At 37.0% G+C, this 18,818-nt stretch overlaps 1 protein-coding gene across 1 annotated transcript; it reads left to right on the forward strand.

Moving 5' to 3' along the window:
* Window positions 1-2,112: 2,112 nt before the first annotated feature.
* Window positions 2,113-3,063, forward strand: LOC311593327 (olfactory receptor 4F3/4F16/4F29-like; the record flags this gene model as incomplete). The annotated part of the gene is made up of 1 exon (XM_084774534.1): window positions 2,113-3,063. The coding sequence occupies one exon, from the start codon at window positions 2,113-2,115 to the stop codon at window positions 3,061-3,063; it is 951 nt and encodes a 316-aa protein (XP_084630660.1).
* Window positions 3,064-18,818: the final 15,755 nt, after the last annotated feature.

Genomic DNA, 18,818 nt, shown 5'->3' on the forward strand with positions numbered 1-18,818 from the left:
CTCGCGCGCGTGTGCGTGTGTGTGAGAGAGAGAGAGAGAGAGAGAGAGAGAGAGAGAGAGAGAGAGAGAGAGAGAGAGAGAGAGAGAGAGAGAGAGAAGTTACGATAGCATGAAAATGAGGGTCAGCCAGAAGGTGGAGAGGAGAACTCTAAAGAAAGATAAGGAACCCGAGCACCATGCTTAGGGCAAGTTTAGGGCAGAGTTAGAAAGATTAAAAGCCACGATTATAATTCATGTTTCTATCACTTCATAACTCTACTCACTATTTAATATTATACCATCAAGCATATTTTACATGCTCTTTAAGAACATAAATGCACAATTTTCCGTTTTAACTCAAGGTTCATTTCCCCTCATCTTCTATGTTTTCTTATTCTAAGTTTTGGGATGCCCTAATAATGAGAAGAAAGCATAAATTTAACTGCACAGGGATTGCTGTTTCATGAAGGAATTAATCAGTGAATTAATTTTGCATTGAGAACTAAACATAGATACGGTGTTTCATGAGAGAAAATGTATTAATTTTATATTTGAAATGTTGGTTTTCATCAATAAAACAATGTGAGTAATATAATGTGTTACTGAATGGAGAATAGTTAGTATATTTCCAAATATATTTTGGACATATGAGGGTGATGTCCTCTGCTTATTTATTTTCATTATTGTTTTTGAATAATTTATATCATGAGTTAGTCACTACTATAAGCAAGAGAAAGAAAGGCATTGATATTATTAACATTTATTGAGCATCCACAAGGGAAACACCTATCTATTGAGGACGTGAGTGTGTCTATGGTTATCCTACTCTTATCTTGCTCAATCTTTGTAGAACACCTGATTGTGATATTTGTTTTATTCCTCTAACTTAACTGAAGCAACCATTTTACTTTGTTTAACAGAGAAATAGGACAAAAGGTTGCGGTTTTACTATGTTTTCTGATAGTAGACAGTTCATAGTTGAACCATGAGATTAATTCTAGGTCCTCAATCCAAAGCCCAGATGCTGTCTACTATGCTGTTTCTTCTCCAAATAAAAAGAAACTTAGTGGAGTGTGGTGGCACATGCCTTTAATCCAAGCAATGGGAGAGGGAGAGGCAGGCAGATCTCTTTGAGTTTGCGGCCAGCCTGGTGTACGAAGTGAGCTTAGGACAGCCAAATCTAAACAGAGAAACCCTCTCTTGAAAAACAAAACAAAACAAAACAAAACAAAACAAAACAAAAAAGAAACCCACAACGTAATAAATCTTTTCATAGTGATGAAAAATACTCATATATAATTTTGTTGTGTGTTTGTGTGCATGAGTATGTGTGTGAATAATGCATGTGTCTATCATATTTTGACATGATAATGCTTTCTTCTATATATACACCCTTAAAGTGAGAATTTCTATATGTTGTTCTATTTTTATATTTTGTATTTTTCTTTTGTGTTTTTTATTTTATAATCCTCTCTGCTTTCTTTCTTTTATTGTACTACTGTGAATAAAATTCAGTGTCTTAAACACTGTATTGCAAATCTACCTCTACTGTAGGTTTTGAAAAGTCTTTATACTTTTTCTTTAGGGATGTGTTAATTTAGTTGGCATTGACAATTTGTAAGATACTATCTATTCAAAGAACATTATAAAGGTTCACTAAAGTAAGTGTATATGTCTTTGTGCCCAATTTTATGCTCTCTTTTTTTGGGAATCAAGACATAGCATTAGATTACCTGGTACTAGAATTCCTTACAACTAAAAGTGCTGTGAGTGCTTTATGTTGATGCTGAGAACAAAACTAGGGTCTTTTTGAAAGAGTAGAAAGTTCTCTTAACTAATAAACAATCCTTCTAGAACCTAATATCCACTTAAAAATATCAACCAAACCTTATTATCTTTTGAATTTTAATGAAAGCTTTTGTTATAGATGTTAAAACATATTTCAACTAATTAATTTATGATTTTCTGATTATCGGCTGTGTATAGAACTTTCTTTCATATCTCTCTTCACGTAGTTGAAAATTTATAGTATAAATATGTTTTAATAACTTGGAGATTGTCCTCTTCTTTTAATACAATTATAATTTACAGTTTTCCCATTTCTTCCTTCAGGTAGCAGTGCCAACAGCGTTGATGGAAAGTCTGAATCAGTCTGTGGTAACAGAGTTTGTGTTCCTGGGACTCAGCAACTCTTCGCACATCCAACTATTCCTTTTTGTGTTTGCTTCCATATTTTATGTAGCAAGCATGACAGGAAACTCGCTCATTGTGTTCACCATAGCCACTGACTCCCACTTACACTCTCCCATGTACTTTCTGTTGGCTAATCTATCCTTCATTGACTTAGGTGTTTCTTCTGTTATTTCTCCCAAGATGATTTATGACCTATTGAGAAGGCACAAAGTCATCTCCTTTCGAGGTTGTGTCACTCAGATCTTCTTCATTCACTTCATTGGTGGTGTGGAAATGGTTTTACTTATAGCCATGGCTTTTGACAGATATGTGGCCATCTGTAAGCCTCTTCATTACCTGACCATTATGAGCCCAAGGATGTGCATCTTCTTTTCTGTATCTTCCTGGGTAGTTGGCTTTATGCATTCTCTGGTTCAAATTGCTTTTGTAGTAAATTTACCTTTCTGTGGACCCAATGTGTTGGACAGCTTCTACTGTGACTTTCCCCGGTTCATCAACCTAGCCTGTGTAGACACGCACAGACTGAGATTTCTGATCTCAGTCAATAGTGGATTTATGTCTGTGGGATCTTTCTTTATTTTGATCATTTCCTATATTTTCATCATATTTACAGTTCAGAAACACTCTTCAAGTGGCTCCTCTAAGGCTCTGTCTACACTTTCAGCTCATGTGACTGTGGTGGTCTTATTCTTTGGTCCTCTCATGTTCATCTATACATGGCCTTCTTCTAACACACACCTTGATAAGTTTCTGTCCATATTTGATGCAGTGATCACTCCCTTTCTGAACCCAGTGGTCTATACATTCAGGAACCAAGAAATGAAAATGGCAATGATGAGAGTATTTAACCAGATAATGGGTTACAGACATATTATTAAATATTTTCACTGATAAATTTTAACAGAATATAGACATTAATTGTTAGACAATCTCCTAGAAAAAATTCTGTGACTGTTTTAATATATGTATACTCATATGATATTTTGTCTTATATTTAGTAAGGAATAACAATGTCTTATGAAAACAAGATTTATCTTTTTTATATAGCAGAAAGGCACAAACCTAAATTCCTACAGAATATTACTTTCTTGAAGGTACTTCCCAGGTATAGAAGAGGGATTGCTGCTTTAAGGTCTTCAAGTAAAGGAACAGTTTTTACTTTTCTTTTCTAATAATTAAAAATTTAAATATTATGTGTGTTTGCATGTTAAATGTTCACATGTAAATACAAAATATTTGTAAGCAAAATTCAAGAAGTATCAAAGTTATTTGGAGGGACTCATTTTGCTTCACTTATAAGAAATAGTATGGTTCTATATACCTTTTACTAAATGCACATTACATAAATAGCCTCAAACTAAAAAAACTGCATGATCCTCTCTGTAAATGCAGAGACAGCCTTTAGAAAATCTCACCACTTCCTGATAAATGGTATGAATATGCTAGTGTTAGGAAGAAAATAACTCAACACAATTAAATCTGTATTCTATAAATCTGTAGCCTACATCATGCTAAATGGGGAAAACATTGAAGCACCTTTTTAAAACCAGAAGAAAGTACCTCACTCTCTCTGGTTCAAAGCACCCCACTCTCTCACTATAAGGATTAGATTACAAGCTAAAACAATAATACAACAAACGTGCTAAAATGAACTTCAAACTCTGAAGAGATCAGAGGAAAAAGTAGGTAGTTTTATTAGTTACTTAGTTGTTATAAAATACCATGAACAAAACCATGTAATGGAAGAGTTTACTTTGGGTTATGCTTCCAGAGAGGATGTGCATAAGAACAAGGGAGATACTGAAGCAGATGTTGCGCCAGGAAACTGAGTCTCATGTCACCAGTTACATAGACAAAGTCAAAAAAGCAGTGCAAGTGGTGTGAGGCTGTAAACTCTCCAAGTAATCTCCAAGAATGCATTTCTCTAGCAAAGGTCTATATCCCAAGTGTTCCCTAACTCTCCAAAGAGCACCACCAGCTGACCAAGTATTCAAATACATGAGCCTTCAGAGATCATTTCTCACTCAAAGCTCACTGTAATACACTATATTCTATAGATTAGGGAAAGGTTTCCTAATAACCCTAATCCTAACCCTAACTGTAACTCTAACCCTAACCCTGCCTAGTGAATAAAAACAATTGGCAAATGGTGTTGAGTGGAGAGGTAGGCTACTACATGGAAGAAAATATTTTCCAGCTACATATCCAGAATATTACTATTTAGACTATAACAAGACCTAAAATCTCTATGAAGAAAGAAATCTAGTAAAAATGTACTATAGTGGTAAATAGCACACGTTCAAAAAGGGAAGTTGAATGTTTTAGTAAATATTATGAAGGATATGAATCCAGATCTTGCCTCCTTCTATACCCAGGCTAGATTATAAGTGTTGGAATATTGGGGAACAACCTAGCTGCAAAATTATAAACACATAATATGTCATTCCTGCAAGATGCCCTCTGGCAGTGGTGGCTCAGAGCTCATGGGAGTGGTCAACCAATGAGTGATGAACGGTCTAACTTGAGGCATAAAGCACAAGAAGGAACTCATGCCATACATTGCCTGGATGTTCAGGAATGGAAAGCTGGATGTCTCTGAGACATAGGGTAGAATCAAACACGACTGACAAAAAAGTCAATGAATGACTCTTAATAATATTCTGCTATACTCATAGATTGGTACCTAACCCAAGTAGTCAGCAGAGAGCCTTCCTCCTGCAACTGATGGTTACAGATACAGAGAACCATAGCCAAACATCATGCAGGCATCTGGGAACACCGCAGAATGTGGGGAGTAAGAATTGTAATATCCCAAGAAATCAAGGCTACCAGGAGAACACAGCCAACATAATCTACTAAGCAGGGTTCATAGGGGGTCACAGAAACTGAAGTGAAGTTCATAGAGCCTGCACAAGTCTATGCTAAGGCCTTGGAATACATGATGAGGTTGTTTTACTTGAGGTTTTTGTGGGACTCCTAATGGTATAAATTGGTTTATCTCTGAGTCTTTTGCTTCCTTGTAGGACTCTTTTTCTTTTACTGGGTTGCTATGTCTATCCTAGTCTTAATGAATTTTTTTATGCCATGTTTAATTGATATTACTGAGAACGCCTGCTCTTTTCTAAAGGGAAAGAGAACAGAAGCAGATTTGGCTTCTTTGGCAAAAGTCAAGTGAGCAAATGCCTATCATAGTTCTTTTTTTTTTTTTTTTACTTTCTTTCCCTTTATTAATTTATTCTTGTTACATCTCAAGGGTTATCCCATCCCTTGTATCCTCCCATGCTTCCCTTCCTCCTCTTTTCCCCTTATTCCCCTCCCCTATGACTGAAGGTCTAATATACAAAATATATAAAGAACTCAAGAAATTAAACACCACCAAACCAAATAACCCAATTGGGAAATGGGGCTTTGAACTAAACAGAGAATTCTCAACAGAGGAATATCAAATGGCTGAGAAATACTTATAGAAATGTTCAACCTCCTTAGTCATCAGGGAAATGCAAATCAAAACAACTCTGAGATTCCATCTTACACCCATTAGAATGGCTAAGATAAAAAATTCAAGCGACACCTCATGCTGGCGAGGATGTGGGGAGAGAGGAACACTCCTTCATTGCTGGTGGGAATGCAAACTAGTACAGCCACTTTGGAAATCTATCTGGTGCTATCTCAGAAAAATGGGAATAGGGCTTCCTCAAGACCCAGCTATTCCACTCCTTGGAATATACCCAGAAGATGCTCCAGCACACAGCAAGAAAATTTGCTCAACCATGTTCATAGCAGCCTTATTCACAATAGCCAGAACATGGAAACAGCCTAAGTGTCCATCAGTAGAAGAAAGGATAAAGAAACTGTGGTACATATACACTATGGAATACTATTCAGCTATTAAAAACAAGGAATTCCCGAAATTTGTGGATAAATGGATTGAGCTAGAAACTATCATAGTTCTTAAGATTTGTTTTTTATGGCTCCTATCTCAGCTGTCAACTTTTTTTTATGGTGGTGTGGGGACAGGGGCGGTTACAGAGGCCTTATCTTTTTAAATTTTATTTTTTATAATTTACTCACATTACATCCTGATTGTTATCCTCTCTCATTTATCTTCCTGTTCCCACCCTCCCTCCCTCTTCCACCATATTCCTTGACACAGCCTATCAGTTTTTGTCAGGAGAGCCTGTGTTCCCTTCCTCTGTGTGCCTGCAAGGCTGTACTGCCAAGGGGTAGTGATCACATTACGGGCACCAGAGTGCATGTCTGAGGTTCAGCTGCAGTCCTCCCTCCATGCCCCTCCTCCCCAGGGCGAACGTCCCTCTTTCTCAACTGTGAGTCTACAGCCAACGATACCACTGCAAATGTAGCTTCCTTGTTCTTTATAGTCAGTGGAGGAGGAATCAGGGACTTCCACATGGTCTCCAACATCCAATAGGAGCTTGGCATGGCCTCTGGTGGCAGTACAGACCACTGACATCAACCCGGTCCTTTATTGTAAAATGGGCCATAGACATCATCACAACTCATGGCTGTTGCACAGGCCAAGGACAATCCCATGGCATCAGAAGCAACATGGGCCAGAAATAGTAATATGGTCCTTGGCAGCACCCTGCTCCTGGATATCAGTATGGCTTCAGGTGGCAGCACAGATCACGGACATCCACATAGTTTTTGGTAGTTGCAAGGCCCATTGATAGAGACATGACCTCAGGTGTCAGTACGGAACATGGACATCTGCCTGGCCTTCTGTGACAGCATAAGCTATGGACAATAACATGATCCTGCTTGTGGAAGGACCATGGAGTCCAACATGGTCCTCTGTGGCAGCACAGACTATGGACATCAACATGGTCTCAGGTGGCTGCACAGACCAATCCCATCAACATGGCCTCCAGCAACATCTGCACAAATGGCTCCAATGTGACTTTCTGCAATAGCATGGACCATAGACATCCACATGAACGTAGTGCTTCAACATGGCTTGGAGCAGCAGACCACAGGTAACAACAAATAATCCTGGGCAGCATGGACCATAAAGGTCTTTCAAGGCAATCCAATCCAGAATGAAGTATTCTTCATCTAGGACATACTGTGGCTTCTCAGATCCAGGGTGATCATGTGGCTGGACACAGAGATTGGGGGCTGAGTCTGCCCAAGCTCCAGGATGCTCCACACTACCCTGTCAGCCCTACTCAGCAACAACATGTTCTCTTTGTCCACTGTAGCCTTCTTTTATTCCTGTCACCACTGTCAAATCTCCAGTTTAGCCTCTCTCTACTGCACACTCACTGCTCTCTTCCTCCATTTTGTCCACCTCTCCATCATATATTTGTCATAGTGGCATTGGAAAATGCAGTGTGCCACAGTTTTTCTTTTCCTCAAACACCTTTACCTGCAAATATTCATTACAGTTAGTTTTTGATGTGGTTCATGGTTTCTGATTTCTGAAGTACCATAAATACAGGACCATTGCAGAGACTTTCTCGGATATCCAGAGTCAAGGTGAGGTTGCAGCAGAGCATCAGGGCCTAGTCTTTCTGTGAGCTCATGACTTCTGCTCTCTTCCTCAACCTTGATATCTGCTTCCCCAGGCTTGCCTGGCTCTACTTTGTGCTTGAAGTCTACGGTCTGACACTCGGTGGCACAAGCTATATAATTGTCACCATTCTCTGCTGTATGAGGCTCTGTTCCTATCTTTCTTTACAATTTTGCCAATCACCTTTTAAAAAGCATCTTCCCATAAGACTTGCCTTTTCCCCCATCCAGTTTTCTGGAACTACTGTGGGCTCTGCACAGTTACTTTTTGGAGCCTCCAGGGCTCTCTCAGATTCTTTGGTACTCTGCCCTTTGTTTTCTTTTTTTATTCATTTAGCAAGGCTTATATATGTTCCAGGTACTGTGCTGAATACAAAGGAAAAACCATGAACAAGACAGGTTTTATACCCTCAGTTCATGAACAATTTGTTTCACATGTGGTTTCATGATAGTCCTTCAAAGAAACTTAATATCACTGACAGAGTGGAGCATGTCGTTAATCTCAGCCCTTGGGGGGCAGGTAGAGAAATATGGATCTCTATGAGTTCAAGGCCAGCCTGGTGTACACAATGAGTTCTAGTCAGAGGTACATAGTGATCCCACATCTGAAAAAATATAATTTCTCATTATGAGAACTGCTTATAAAACAAAGAGTATCTGGGCCTTGGAGTCCATTATGATAGACAGATTTGGGCCCAGGGGTCCCTCTCAAACTAAGGCACCAGCCAAGGACCATACAGGCGGTAAACCTTAAACCCCTACCCAGATCTAGACAATGGACAGAACACTCTCCACAGTAGAGTGGAGAGTGGGATATTACTTTCTCACATACTCTGGTGCCTCAACTTTGATCATGTCCCCTGGAGGGGGAGACCTGGTGGCACTCAGAGGAAGGACAGCAGGTTACCCAGAAGAGACTTGATACCCTATGAACATATACAGGGGGAGGTAATCCCCCTCAGGAACGGTCATAGGGAAGGGGAATAAGGGGGAAATGGGAGGGAGGGAAGAATGGGAGGATACAAGGGATGGGATAACCATTGAGATGTAACAAGAATAAATTAATAAAGTAAAAAAAACAATTGAGATGTAATATGAATAAATTAATAAAATATATTTTTTAATTAAAAAAAACAAAGAGTATTATGTTATTTTCTCAAGTAAAAATGATTGTACCCAGTTAGTAAATTTGAATGTTAGTGCCTGGGTGATAGTGTTGAGTCTGGGGAGTAGTTAGTCCTTCTCAGGTTGGGTTATCCCTTTGAATCCACACTGGTGTTCACCCAGGGAATAAAAGGACAAAGGAACAGAACAAAATCACTTCTAGATGCCAATCACAGTTGCATTCTAGGTTAGTGTCCACATATATTTTTGTTTCAAGAAGAGCCAATAGAAGCAACCAAGGAGAAATCTAACTCTTTAGAAACCCTTGCAACCTGGAATGAGAGTTCAGTATCTGTTCTAAAACTAATTAGAATACAGACATGAGAAATCAATGCATATTTAACTTTTTTCCCAAGATATATATTATTTTATTAATTTGTTCTTATTACATTTCAATGGTTATCCCATCCCTTGTATCCTCCCATTCTTCCCTCCCTCCCATTTTCCCCTTATTCCCCTCCCCTATGACTGTTTCTGAGGGGGATTTCCTCCCTCTGTATATGCTCATAGGGTATCAAGTCTCTTCTTGGTAACCTGCTGTCCTTCCTCTGAGTGCCACCAGGTCTTCCCCTCCAGGGAAAATGGTCAAATATTTTTAATTAGTGTTTCCAGGAGCTTTGCAGCCCAAAAAGGCTTCAAACTAGGCCTTTACACCTTGAAGTTTTTTTAAAAATCAGAAACATCAGAGTATAAATTGATAATTATTAGAGTAGAGGAGGTATAATTTTGTCACGAAGTTTTCAGTGAAAATTATTTTTTTTTTAACGGTATCAAGCTTTATTAAAGATACTTTTCATAAACTTTCATGTGATTTCAGGCTAGACATGGGCAGGTATTCATTAACAGTATAGAAGAACTCCCTTATTGTATAGACTACCAAAATCAGAAGGCTACTATAAATCCCAATGAAGTCTTTGTTCAAAGATTTAAAAAGGGAAAAGTAGCTTGAAGTGAGGGTTGATATTTCATATTAAAAATGCTGTTTAACAGCTTTGCATAAGTTGACTACAATTTTCAGGTAATGAAGTGAAAATGGGAGGATTGTCAATCTGAAGATCCACAATCTTTTATAAAAGGGACCACTGCTCTTCTGTGAACAATCAATGATGTCACTGCAAAGTCCAGATGCATTAGTGGACTGGAAAACCAATTTTAGGGTTCCAACAAGTGTCTGGTTTTAAAGCAGTGAAGGCAGCGTTGATGGATTGGGGGGGGGGGATACAAAAATGAATTTAGAGTTTTCCCACACCACAAGGCATTTTGTGCCATAGTGTCCACATATGTCAACATCAGAACATCTCTCCTGGGAGCCCACAGTCTTTCAAAATTATCAGGGAAAGATGTTTTACATCATCAATCCAGCTTGAGAGACATTTTATTAGTGAAACATATTATTTACCTCCAAAACATTGAACTGTTCTGTGTGCTAACATCATACCTTAAAAAAAGCAAAGCAAAATTCTGCATCTTTATAAAGCTTGATAAAAATAGTATTTCAGACTGTACAGTCACCAGAAGTCCACAGTTAGTAAAAAGGGATACAGTAGACAACCTTGCAGATCTTCTCTGTGGCTCAGTCTGTCACCTTGGCTTTACCTATTTAGTGTTCCCTTCGGTTGTTCTTTTGGGCATGATGACAATGGGGGGGGGACATAGATGCTGAATGCTGTACAGAAGCCCATCCGGTTTGGTCTGACCAAGATCATTCTTGCAGCTTCTTCACACTGCTCCTACACATGTTTTTGAGGAGTGATGAGAGGGACTCTAGCAGAAACTCCTAGTAGCAGGAACCATAGCTACTGCAGAGGACACGTTCTAACCAGACAAGTCTAATAAGGTGAGGGGAACACCAACTCACCTAAAAAACCTTTGACTGAAAATTCACCCTGCTTAAAGGATATGAAGAGATAAAGATAGCGCAGACAGAGCAGAGACTGAGGAACGTCCAACCAATCTATTGCCCAACCTGAGACCAAGACCATGGGAGAGAGATAACTCTTGATCCTAACTAACAAGGACACTCTATTATGTTTGCTGACAGGACCTTATCAGAATTGTCTTCTGAATTCTCTAAATGCCTGAAAACAGATGCTGAGACTCACAGCTAGATGTTAGGCAGGGCTTATGGAGGCTAGTGGAAAAGTAAGGGACAGAGAAAAGGACCTGGAGGTGACAGAAGCTTCACAAGAAGACTGACAGTGCCAACTAATCAGCACACAGAGGGGACTGCTAAGACTGATGCACCAACCAAGGCCCGTTCATGGAGTGGACCTAGGCTCTCTACAAATATGTAGCTGGTGGGCAGCTCAGGCTTCATGTATGTCTTCTATTGTGGGGAGTGGGGGCCATCTCTGACATAGACTCTCTTGCCAGCTTTTTAATTACATCACCCCTGGAAGGACGACTTTTCCAGGCCACAGGGGAATAGGACACAGTTCTGGTGAGCTGGAGTGATAGGAAGGGGGCTCCCTTTTTCTGAGGAATAGCGTAGTGGGGAGAGGAAGGGCAGGTGAGACTGGGAGTTGATGAGGTATGGGGCTTCTACATGGATGTAAAGTGAATGAATAAATGAATGAATATGAATGAATAAATAAACTTATTAAAATATTTTTGATCAGAATTTGTAGGGCATTTTCATATTGTTACACTTTTCCTTCACAGTCTTATGACCCTTTTTTCTTACATCTGTTGCTGAAAACATAAATCAATACAATCAATATGCAGAACCATATGGAGATCCCTTAAAAATACGCTGCAAATGTAACACAGTGAGAGGAATAGAGGTAGGGACAACTTGCTCTAATGATGTTTGAAAAAGCCACATGGAAGCTTATTATGTTATAAACTCACACAAACCTGATTCTCTCTGTCTCTCTGTCTCTGTCTCTGTCTCTGTCTCTGTCTGTCTGTCTGTCTGTCTGTCTGTCTGTCTCTCTCTCTCTGTGTCTCTCTCTCTCTCTGTCTCTCTCTCTCTCTCTCTCTCTCTGTCTCTCTCTCTCTCTCTCTCTCCCCATACACACACTCTCTCATATATTTATATACATACATACATACATACATAAATACATACATATATGTGCTGATGGGTATATACGTACAAGAGTTTAAGTAGAGTTAACCATACCAAGGGAATAATCTTCCAAGATGTTCTAGGTTGTAAAAAAAACCTCTAGTTATAGGTGTGTGGTCCTAGAACCACCCTCAAACAATGGAATCTCTTGTCATCGCTCACAGTTCATCACCTGAAGACTCTATCACTGAAAAAACTACACAGTTTTCCTATGGACTTGAAGAAATTACACTGTTACTAACTTAGAAGCTTCTTCTCTTCTCACCAGCTTCCACAGTACCAGGAAATTCTATGAAGGGTAATAGGTTATAAATGCCATTAGTAGTCCTATCCAGCTGTGAGACCATGAGTTACAATGACAGCTTGCTTGGAAAGTTATGCCATTGGTTCAATAGTGGCATGAATATTAAGGGGGGTAATTAATTGCTTTGTAATCATATTTAAGGCCTGCTCCATAGGAAAAAACTCTTGCCTGGTATATAAATCTGGCACTCTGATAAGAAAAAGTGATGGTTGAATGTTTTGGTCTAAATGGAACATTTATATCAACACTTAAAAGGCTCAGGTAATGCTGTTGAAGACAGGATAGAAAGAAAGTAGCAGCTAGCAGAGGTGAGGACAGTATAGAATGCTAACCTCTAGGCATGACATGAACTCACAGTAGCCAAGAGAACCTGAATAAAATTGGGCCCATCAATATCCTGTCATGGAAAAGGAAGGAAATTATGAGTGTCCATCAATTCTTGAAGATGTTTATGTAGTTAATCATTGCGGGGCTTCGTATTTCTGCAGTAGTGTCGCTGGTAAGGCACTTTCGTTTCTGTAAAATTCATCCATGCTCTTATAAGCAACCCTACTGAAACTCATTTTGTAGACAACAGACACACACACAGACACAGACAGACACACACACACATACCCATATGCACAATATGAAAATACAAAGGGGACTAGTTGGGAAGAGAAATATGATCAATGAGAGTGAGATAGGCAAAAGAATAATAGAAGGAATATGCTCAAAACATATATGCGTGTATGAAAATGTCATAATGCAACCCATTATTTATGATTAATTATAACATTTATATTAATAAAATTAAAACAGTAGATGAGAAATATAAAGAAAATTCAAATAAATTATATTAGTAATAATATATTCATAATAAATATAAATACGGTAGTGTAAAAGAGTTTTTTTTAGGGTAAAAAAGTTTATCACGAGAGTTTCACTATAATCAAGACGATCATTAGATAATATTTTGAAAACTTATACTACAATAAGTTGGAATGAATAGAAGTCTAGATATCGACTACTATTGAACCAAAAGTATATAGTCAACTGAGGTAGATTTGTAGTAAGCAATGAGACTGAAACAGTAGTAATATCCTGTTGTGAAAATGGCCATCCTACTAAACCAACCTACATATTAAAGGCAATCCTAATAAAAATATTATATAATTTTCAATGAACTAGAAAAACAAATATGACAATTCATATGTGCACACCAAGATTGAAGATAACTAAAACAATCCTGAACAATAAAAAGACTGAAGTATCAAAAGCTCTGATTTCAAGTATATCACAGTAATAAAAACGACATGGTACTAGCATACAATTAGACTCAATGAACATTGGACTAGAATTGAGTATCTAGGTCTCAGCTCACACTCATTTAGCCACCCAATTTTTAACAAAGAAATCCAGAATGTATACTAGAGAAAAGATAGCACCTTTAGCAAATGATGCTGGTAAAACTGAATAAATATGTAGAGAAAACTGAGTTCAGATCCTCAAGTATACCCTGAACAAATCTCAATTCCAAGTGTACATAAGACCTGGTATCCTGAATCTGATAGATGAGAAAGTAGGAAATATACTTCAATATAGGGGAAATGGGACAATGATAATGCGTGTAGTACAAGCGTTAAGAAAGCAATTGGCAAATGAGCTCTTGTGAAATGAAAAACCTTCATATGAGTGGTTTGAATAGCAGAGTAACTGTTGCACTTTATAAAGTACTGGGCAAGACTCTTTCTGTTCATAAGGGCAATTGGTAATTGTCTTTGTTGAGTCTTTGTGTGGTTTAGGTACAGGAGTGACTGAGGCCTCATGAAATGAATTTGGCAATGTTTCTTCTGTTTCTATTTTGTGGAATAACTTGAGGTTTATTGACTGTGGCCTCATTAAATGAATTTGGTAATGTTTCCTCTGTGCCTATTTTTGGAATAACTTGAGGTATATTGGCACTAATTCTTCCTTGGACATCTGATAGAATTCTGCACTGAGTCCGTTTGGGCCTGGGCTTTTATTGGTTGTAAGATTTTAATGGCTGATTCTATTTCACTAGGGGTTATTAGTCTTATTAAATTACCTATCTGATGATCTTGGTTTAACTTTGGTAAGTGGTATCTATTTACAAATTATCCATTTACTTTAGATTTTCCAACTTCATGGAGTACAGGGTTTTAAAGTATGTCCTTATGATTTTCTGGATTTCCTCAGTGTCTTTTATGTCCTTTTCATTTCTCATGTTATTATTTTGGATCCCTGCTCTCTGTCTTTTAGATAGTTTGGATAAGGGTTTGTCTATCTTGTTGATTTTCTCAGAGAGCCAATGGTTTCTTTCATTGATTTGCTTTGTATTTTTGTTTGCTTTTATTTTATTGATTTCAGCCCTGAGTTTATTATTTCTTGTCAACTACTTCTTTTGTTTGTATTGACTTCTTTTTTGTTCTAGAGCTTTCAGGTGTGCTTTTAAGTTGCTGGTATGAGATCTCTCTATTTTTTTTAATGCAAGCGGTTAACACTGTCAACTTGCTTCTTAGAACAGCTTTCATTGTGTCCCATAATTTTGGGGATCTTGTCTATTCATTCAATTTTAGAAAGTCTTTGATTTTTTAAATTAATTCTTGTTGTCCCCCCATTTTTCAAAAATCTTATGGTTGATATAAAATAAAGTGTAGATTTGAGTACGTTTATATGCATGTTTTCTGTGCACCGTTGTGCTGTTAACATTATGCAGAGAACATATGGTTGTCTTATAAAATTTGAACTTTCTTGTTAGTGACTTCAGGGAATTTTGATGAACCTTTTTATAATTCTTAATTTTAATTTAAAAAGGTATTGTGTATGATTGTTTTGCTCACATGTATGTCTGTGCACCATGTGTGTTTCTGGTGCCAATGGAGGTCAGAAGAGGGTCTCAGATCTCCTTGAACTGGAGTTGTGGATGGTTGTGAGCTGACATACAAGGTATGTTAAAAAACAAGTGCTCTTTACCATTGAGCAATATCTCCAGTCCCCTTTAAAAAATTGATAGATTCTTTAGTAACTTTATTCATGTTATTTGCTTGATTGAACTGTGCAAATAAATCCATGTCCATCATTATTCAGATTGTTGTATTACTCGAGTACTTACTGAATAGACCTCTAGCTCTCAAAGTATACTATAAACTTGGCATACATTTTTAGAGTTGTGCGATTGTTTGCTATTGACTTATGAATTATTATTAACTTATAGTCAGAGATTTATTACAATAGAGAATCACCATGCATTATATTTAAATAGTATAACAATACTACAATAATTCTACTTCTTTTCCTCTTTAGCATCATATTATGAATTTCAATATCTTTGCATTTCACTGGCCAAAACAAATGGGTCTCTAGAGAAAATGTCCCTAAACCATAAGTTCCTTCTAACCTATGTGTTTGCAGTGTTTCTTGGTCACTGGCCTCTTGAGGTATGTATAACTGGTTTTATACCTTCCTATGGTAGGGTATTGTTTGACACTATGTTAGAGAGCACATGATATCTGAGTCTGTAAAGATGCTGTTCCTTTCATACAGGTAAAAGTGGATAAATACAGGACTTAAATATACAAGAGTAGCTTTATTTATACACAGTGATGTTGTTGGAAATGTGATGAACATGGTCATATCATGAAATTCGCAAAGGAGTCAAAGCAAAGCTGATAGCATCCAAGAAAGAAATTGAGCATCATAGGAGAATCATTGTATGAATAGTTAATGTCATATTGGGAAAGGGTAGCAGGTTTCTTGAGATAGAGGTACTTTGTACCTGGGGAACTGAGAGATTGGAAGTAACAAACAACTTTATCCTGTCCTGGGTTTTTCATCGGTTACAGTTAAATACTCTATTCTCTGATGATTTCACTAAGACTCTTAAATTCTACCACTTGATAAATAAACAAAATTTTCTTTTTTCACTCTCCTCTTCCTCTCTTTCCCACAATTCTCCTTCCATTTTCTTATCTCAGATTTTTTTGTCACTTCTCAACTATACCAGTTGCTTTGTCTGTTTCTTTAATTTAGCATTCATGTATATTTTCATGTGGCTTTTAATGATTCAGATGCATGTTTAATTCTTTTATATCTGTTACAGTTCCGTGCTTTGAAAGTCTGATAAGAATACACAGTCCTTTCCTTTATGGAGTTATTATTTAGTTTAGGGGAACTTTATCAATAAATTACATCAGAGGTAGAAACTATTTAAGGAACAGTGTTCCATGAAAGGAAGTATATTAAATGTATAATTTAAAGTTCATATTTTTACCACTAACACAATACAAATATGATAACCTATTACTGTATTAAATGATTGAAACACATTTTGAAGTTTATATATTTGATTTGTAATTTTGATATTCTATTCTTACTGATAATATTTATTTTTTATTCATTAATGTTTTGAATCATCTGGGTAATATCAAAGGTAAATGAAAGAAATGTTAATATTTATTTAATTCTTAAGTATAAAATGTATACACAATGAATGTATTATTATGTCTTTAGTTGCTTCACTCTAAATTTTAAGAGAAAAATGAAAGTGCAATTGCATTTTACAGGTAATTGGAAGATCTAGGGTATAAGTAATCTTGGTAATTTTAACCCAATGAGCATATTCTGTTTATTCTGTCATGTTGCTTCATGAGATACAATTGGATTTGCAATATATTGTGGTAATCCCTTGAATCAAGTGTTGAACAAAATACTTTATATGATATCGTGGTACTTTAAGAGGCTTAATCTTGAAGGCTATGAACTGAATTAACCAAGGCAGTGATACTTCCTGACTCCTGGTACTGTATGGAGTGGCACTTTATTAGAATGTGTATTGAGACATTTGATTTGGCTTAGTGTCAAGTTTCTGAATAAGTGTCTAAACACCTGCCACTTCTGTGTCTAATATGATAAAAACTGGGTACTGAAAGTTCACTGACCTACACTGCTTAGCGGTCTATGTGCTATCTCATAAGGAACACCAATGTACCACATTTGGAAAGAAGCATGATATTAAATTCAGAAACATTAAATGGAACAGAACCATCAGATATGAGAACCACTCCTTTCTCTGTACTGTCACCTTTTCAAGGTTTATGGGTATATTCCTTTCTATTTTGGTATGTTATAATTAACAAATAGACATATTATGTGACATTTCAAAAATACAAAAAAATTAACTCAGTGTAGCTAACATATACATCATCTCACATGTCTATTTAGGGTAAGATAAATTGAAATTCTACTCTTAATTTTTTCAGCATGCAGCATGTTGTTATTAACTATAGTCAGTATAATGCATGATTAATCTGCCCAGACTAATGATCCCATCTCACTGTTTGAACCTTTTGACCAATATTTTCTCCTGCTGTCTACACAGTTCATCTCTTTTATTGTATGATCCACCCATGTGTTCTCTGCTTCTGTTACTATGAATCCAGACTCCACATTTCAGGGGGACCTTGAGTGTTTTTCTTTCTCCTTGATTGCCCTTAGCATAATGATTTCCAAATTCATTAACATTATTACAAAACAGAATTCCCTTTTTCAACGTGGAGGAATATATCAAGGTGTGTGCTTGGTATTATGATTTCATTAGTGCATATGTTTTTTTATATACTACTTTCTTGTAAATTACATACATCCGAAAGTTATATTGCTAGATCTCAAGTTCTATTTCTTTTCTATTTGTTTTTGTCCTTTATTTTCTTCCTTCCTTCTCCCAACACCTATAAATTTCCAATAGCTCCTCAGGTAGGGATGGGGCTTCATGGCCACTTCTCTGAGGTTTAGTGTGGCTTGAACTTTTGCAGGTCTTGTTTACGTTGTTACAATCTTTGTGAATGAGAGTGCATATGTGCAATTGCCCTTCTGTGTCAGGAAAACACGTCTAGGTTTAAATATTTATCTTCCCATCTTTTGCAATAATTTTTGAGCCTGAGGAGGGGAGGTGTGGTATAGATACCATTTTTAGGGCTGAGAATTCTCCAGTCTCTGGTTGTTTTCATCTTGGTCAGTTGTTCTTTTTTTAAATTGTCATTTACAGTAAAACTTAGCTGCTTTGATGAGGGGTGAGAGGAGTATTAATCTATGAGTACAACAATAAGTCATTATGACTCTGTTTAATACTATGTCAGTTTAATAGAGTAATAGTAGTACCTTATCCCCTCCAACTTGTCACCTTTCTATCATTAGCTCTTGACCTTGTTTCAACTTGGGAAAAGCACCCTAACATTCACATGGAAGCTACCCTCTTATTAGCATTCATAGTTCTGAAAGGTGCAATGCATAGTACTAAATGAGAAAGTAGTCATCAAATTTGTCATATTAGGACTTTTTGATAATACCACTTTCAAGAACTATGAAGTGATTCTTCAGCATGATTGAAATTTATATTTTTCTGTTAATTAGTCATGTTCCGTACTTGTTCAGATATCTCTTGGTCTTTATATTGGTTTTGTCATTAAAATAACAAGACGTTTTCATGCATTTATATTTTGCCTTCTAGTCTATTAATATAATTATCCTGATTTTCATCTTCTCTCAATTCTCCCTTAGGCAGTACTGACAACAAAGCCA

This window comes from Acomys minous, assembly GCF_964271855.1.
Source record: "Acomys minous genome assembly, chromosome: 3".
NCBI classification, from domain to species: domain Eukaryota; kingdom Metazoa; phylum Chordata; class Mammalia; order Rodentia; family Muridae; genus Acomys; species Acomys minous.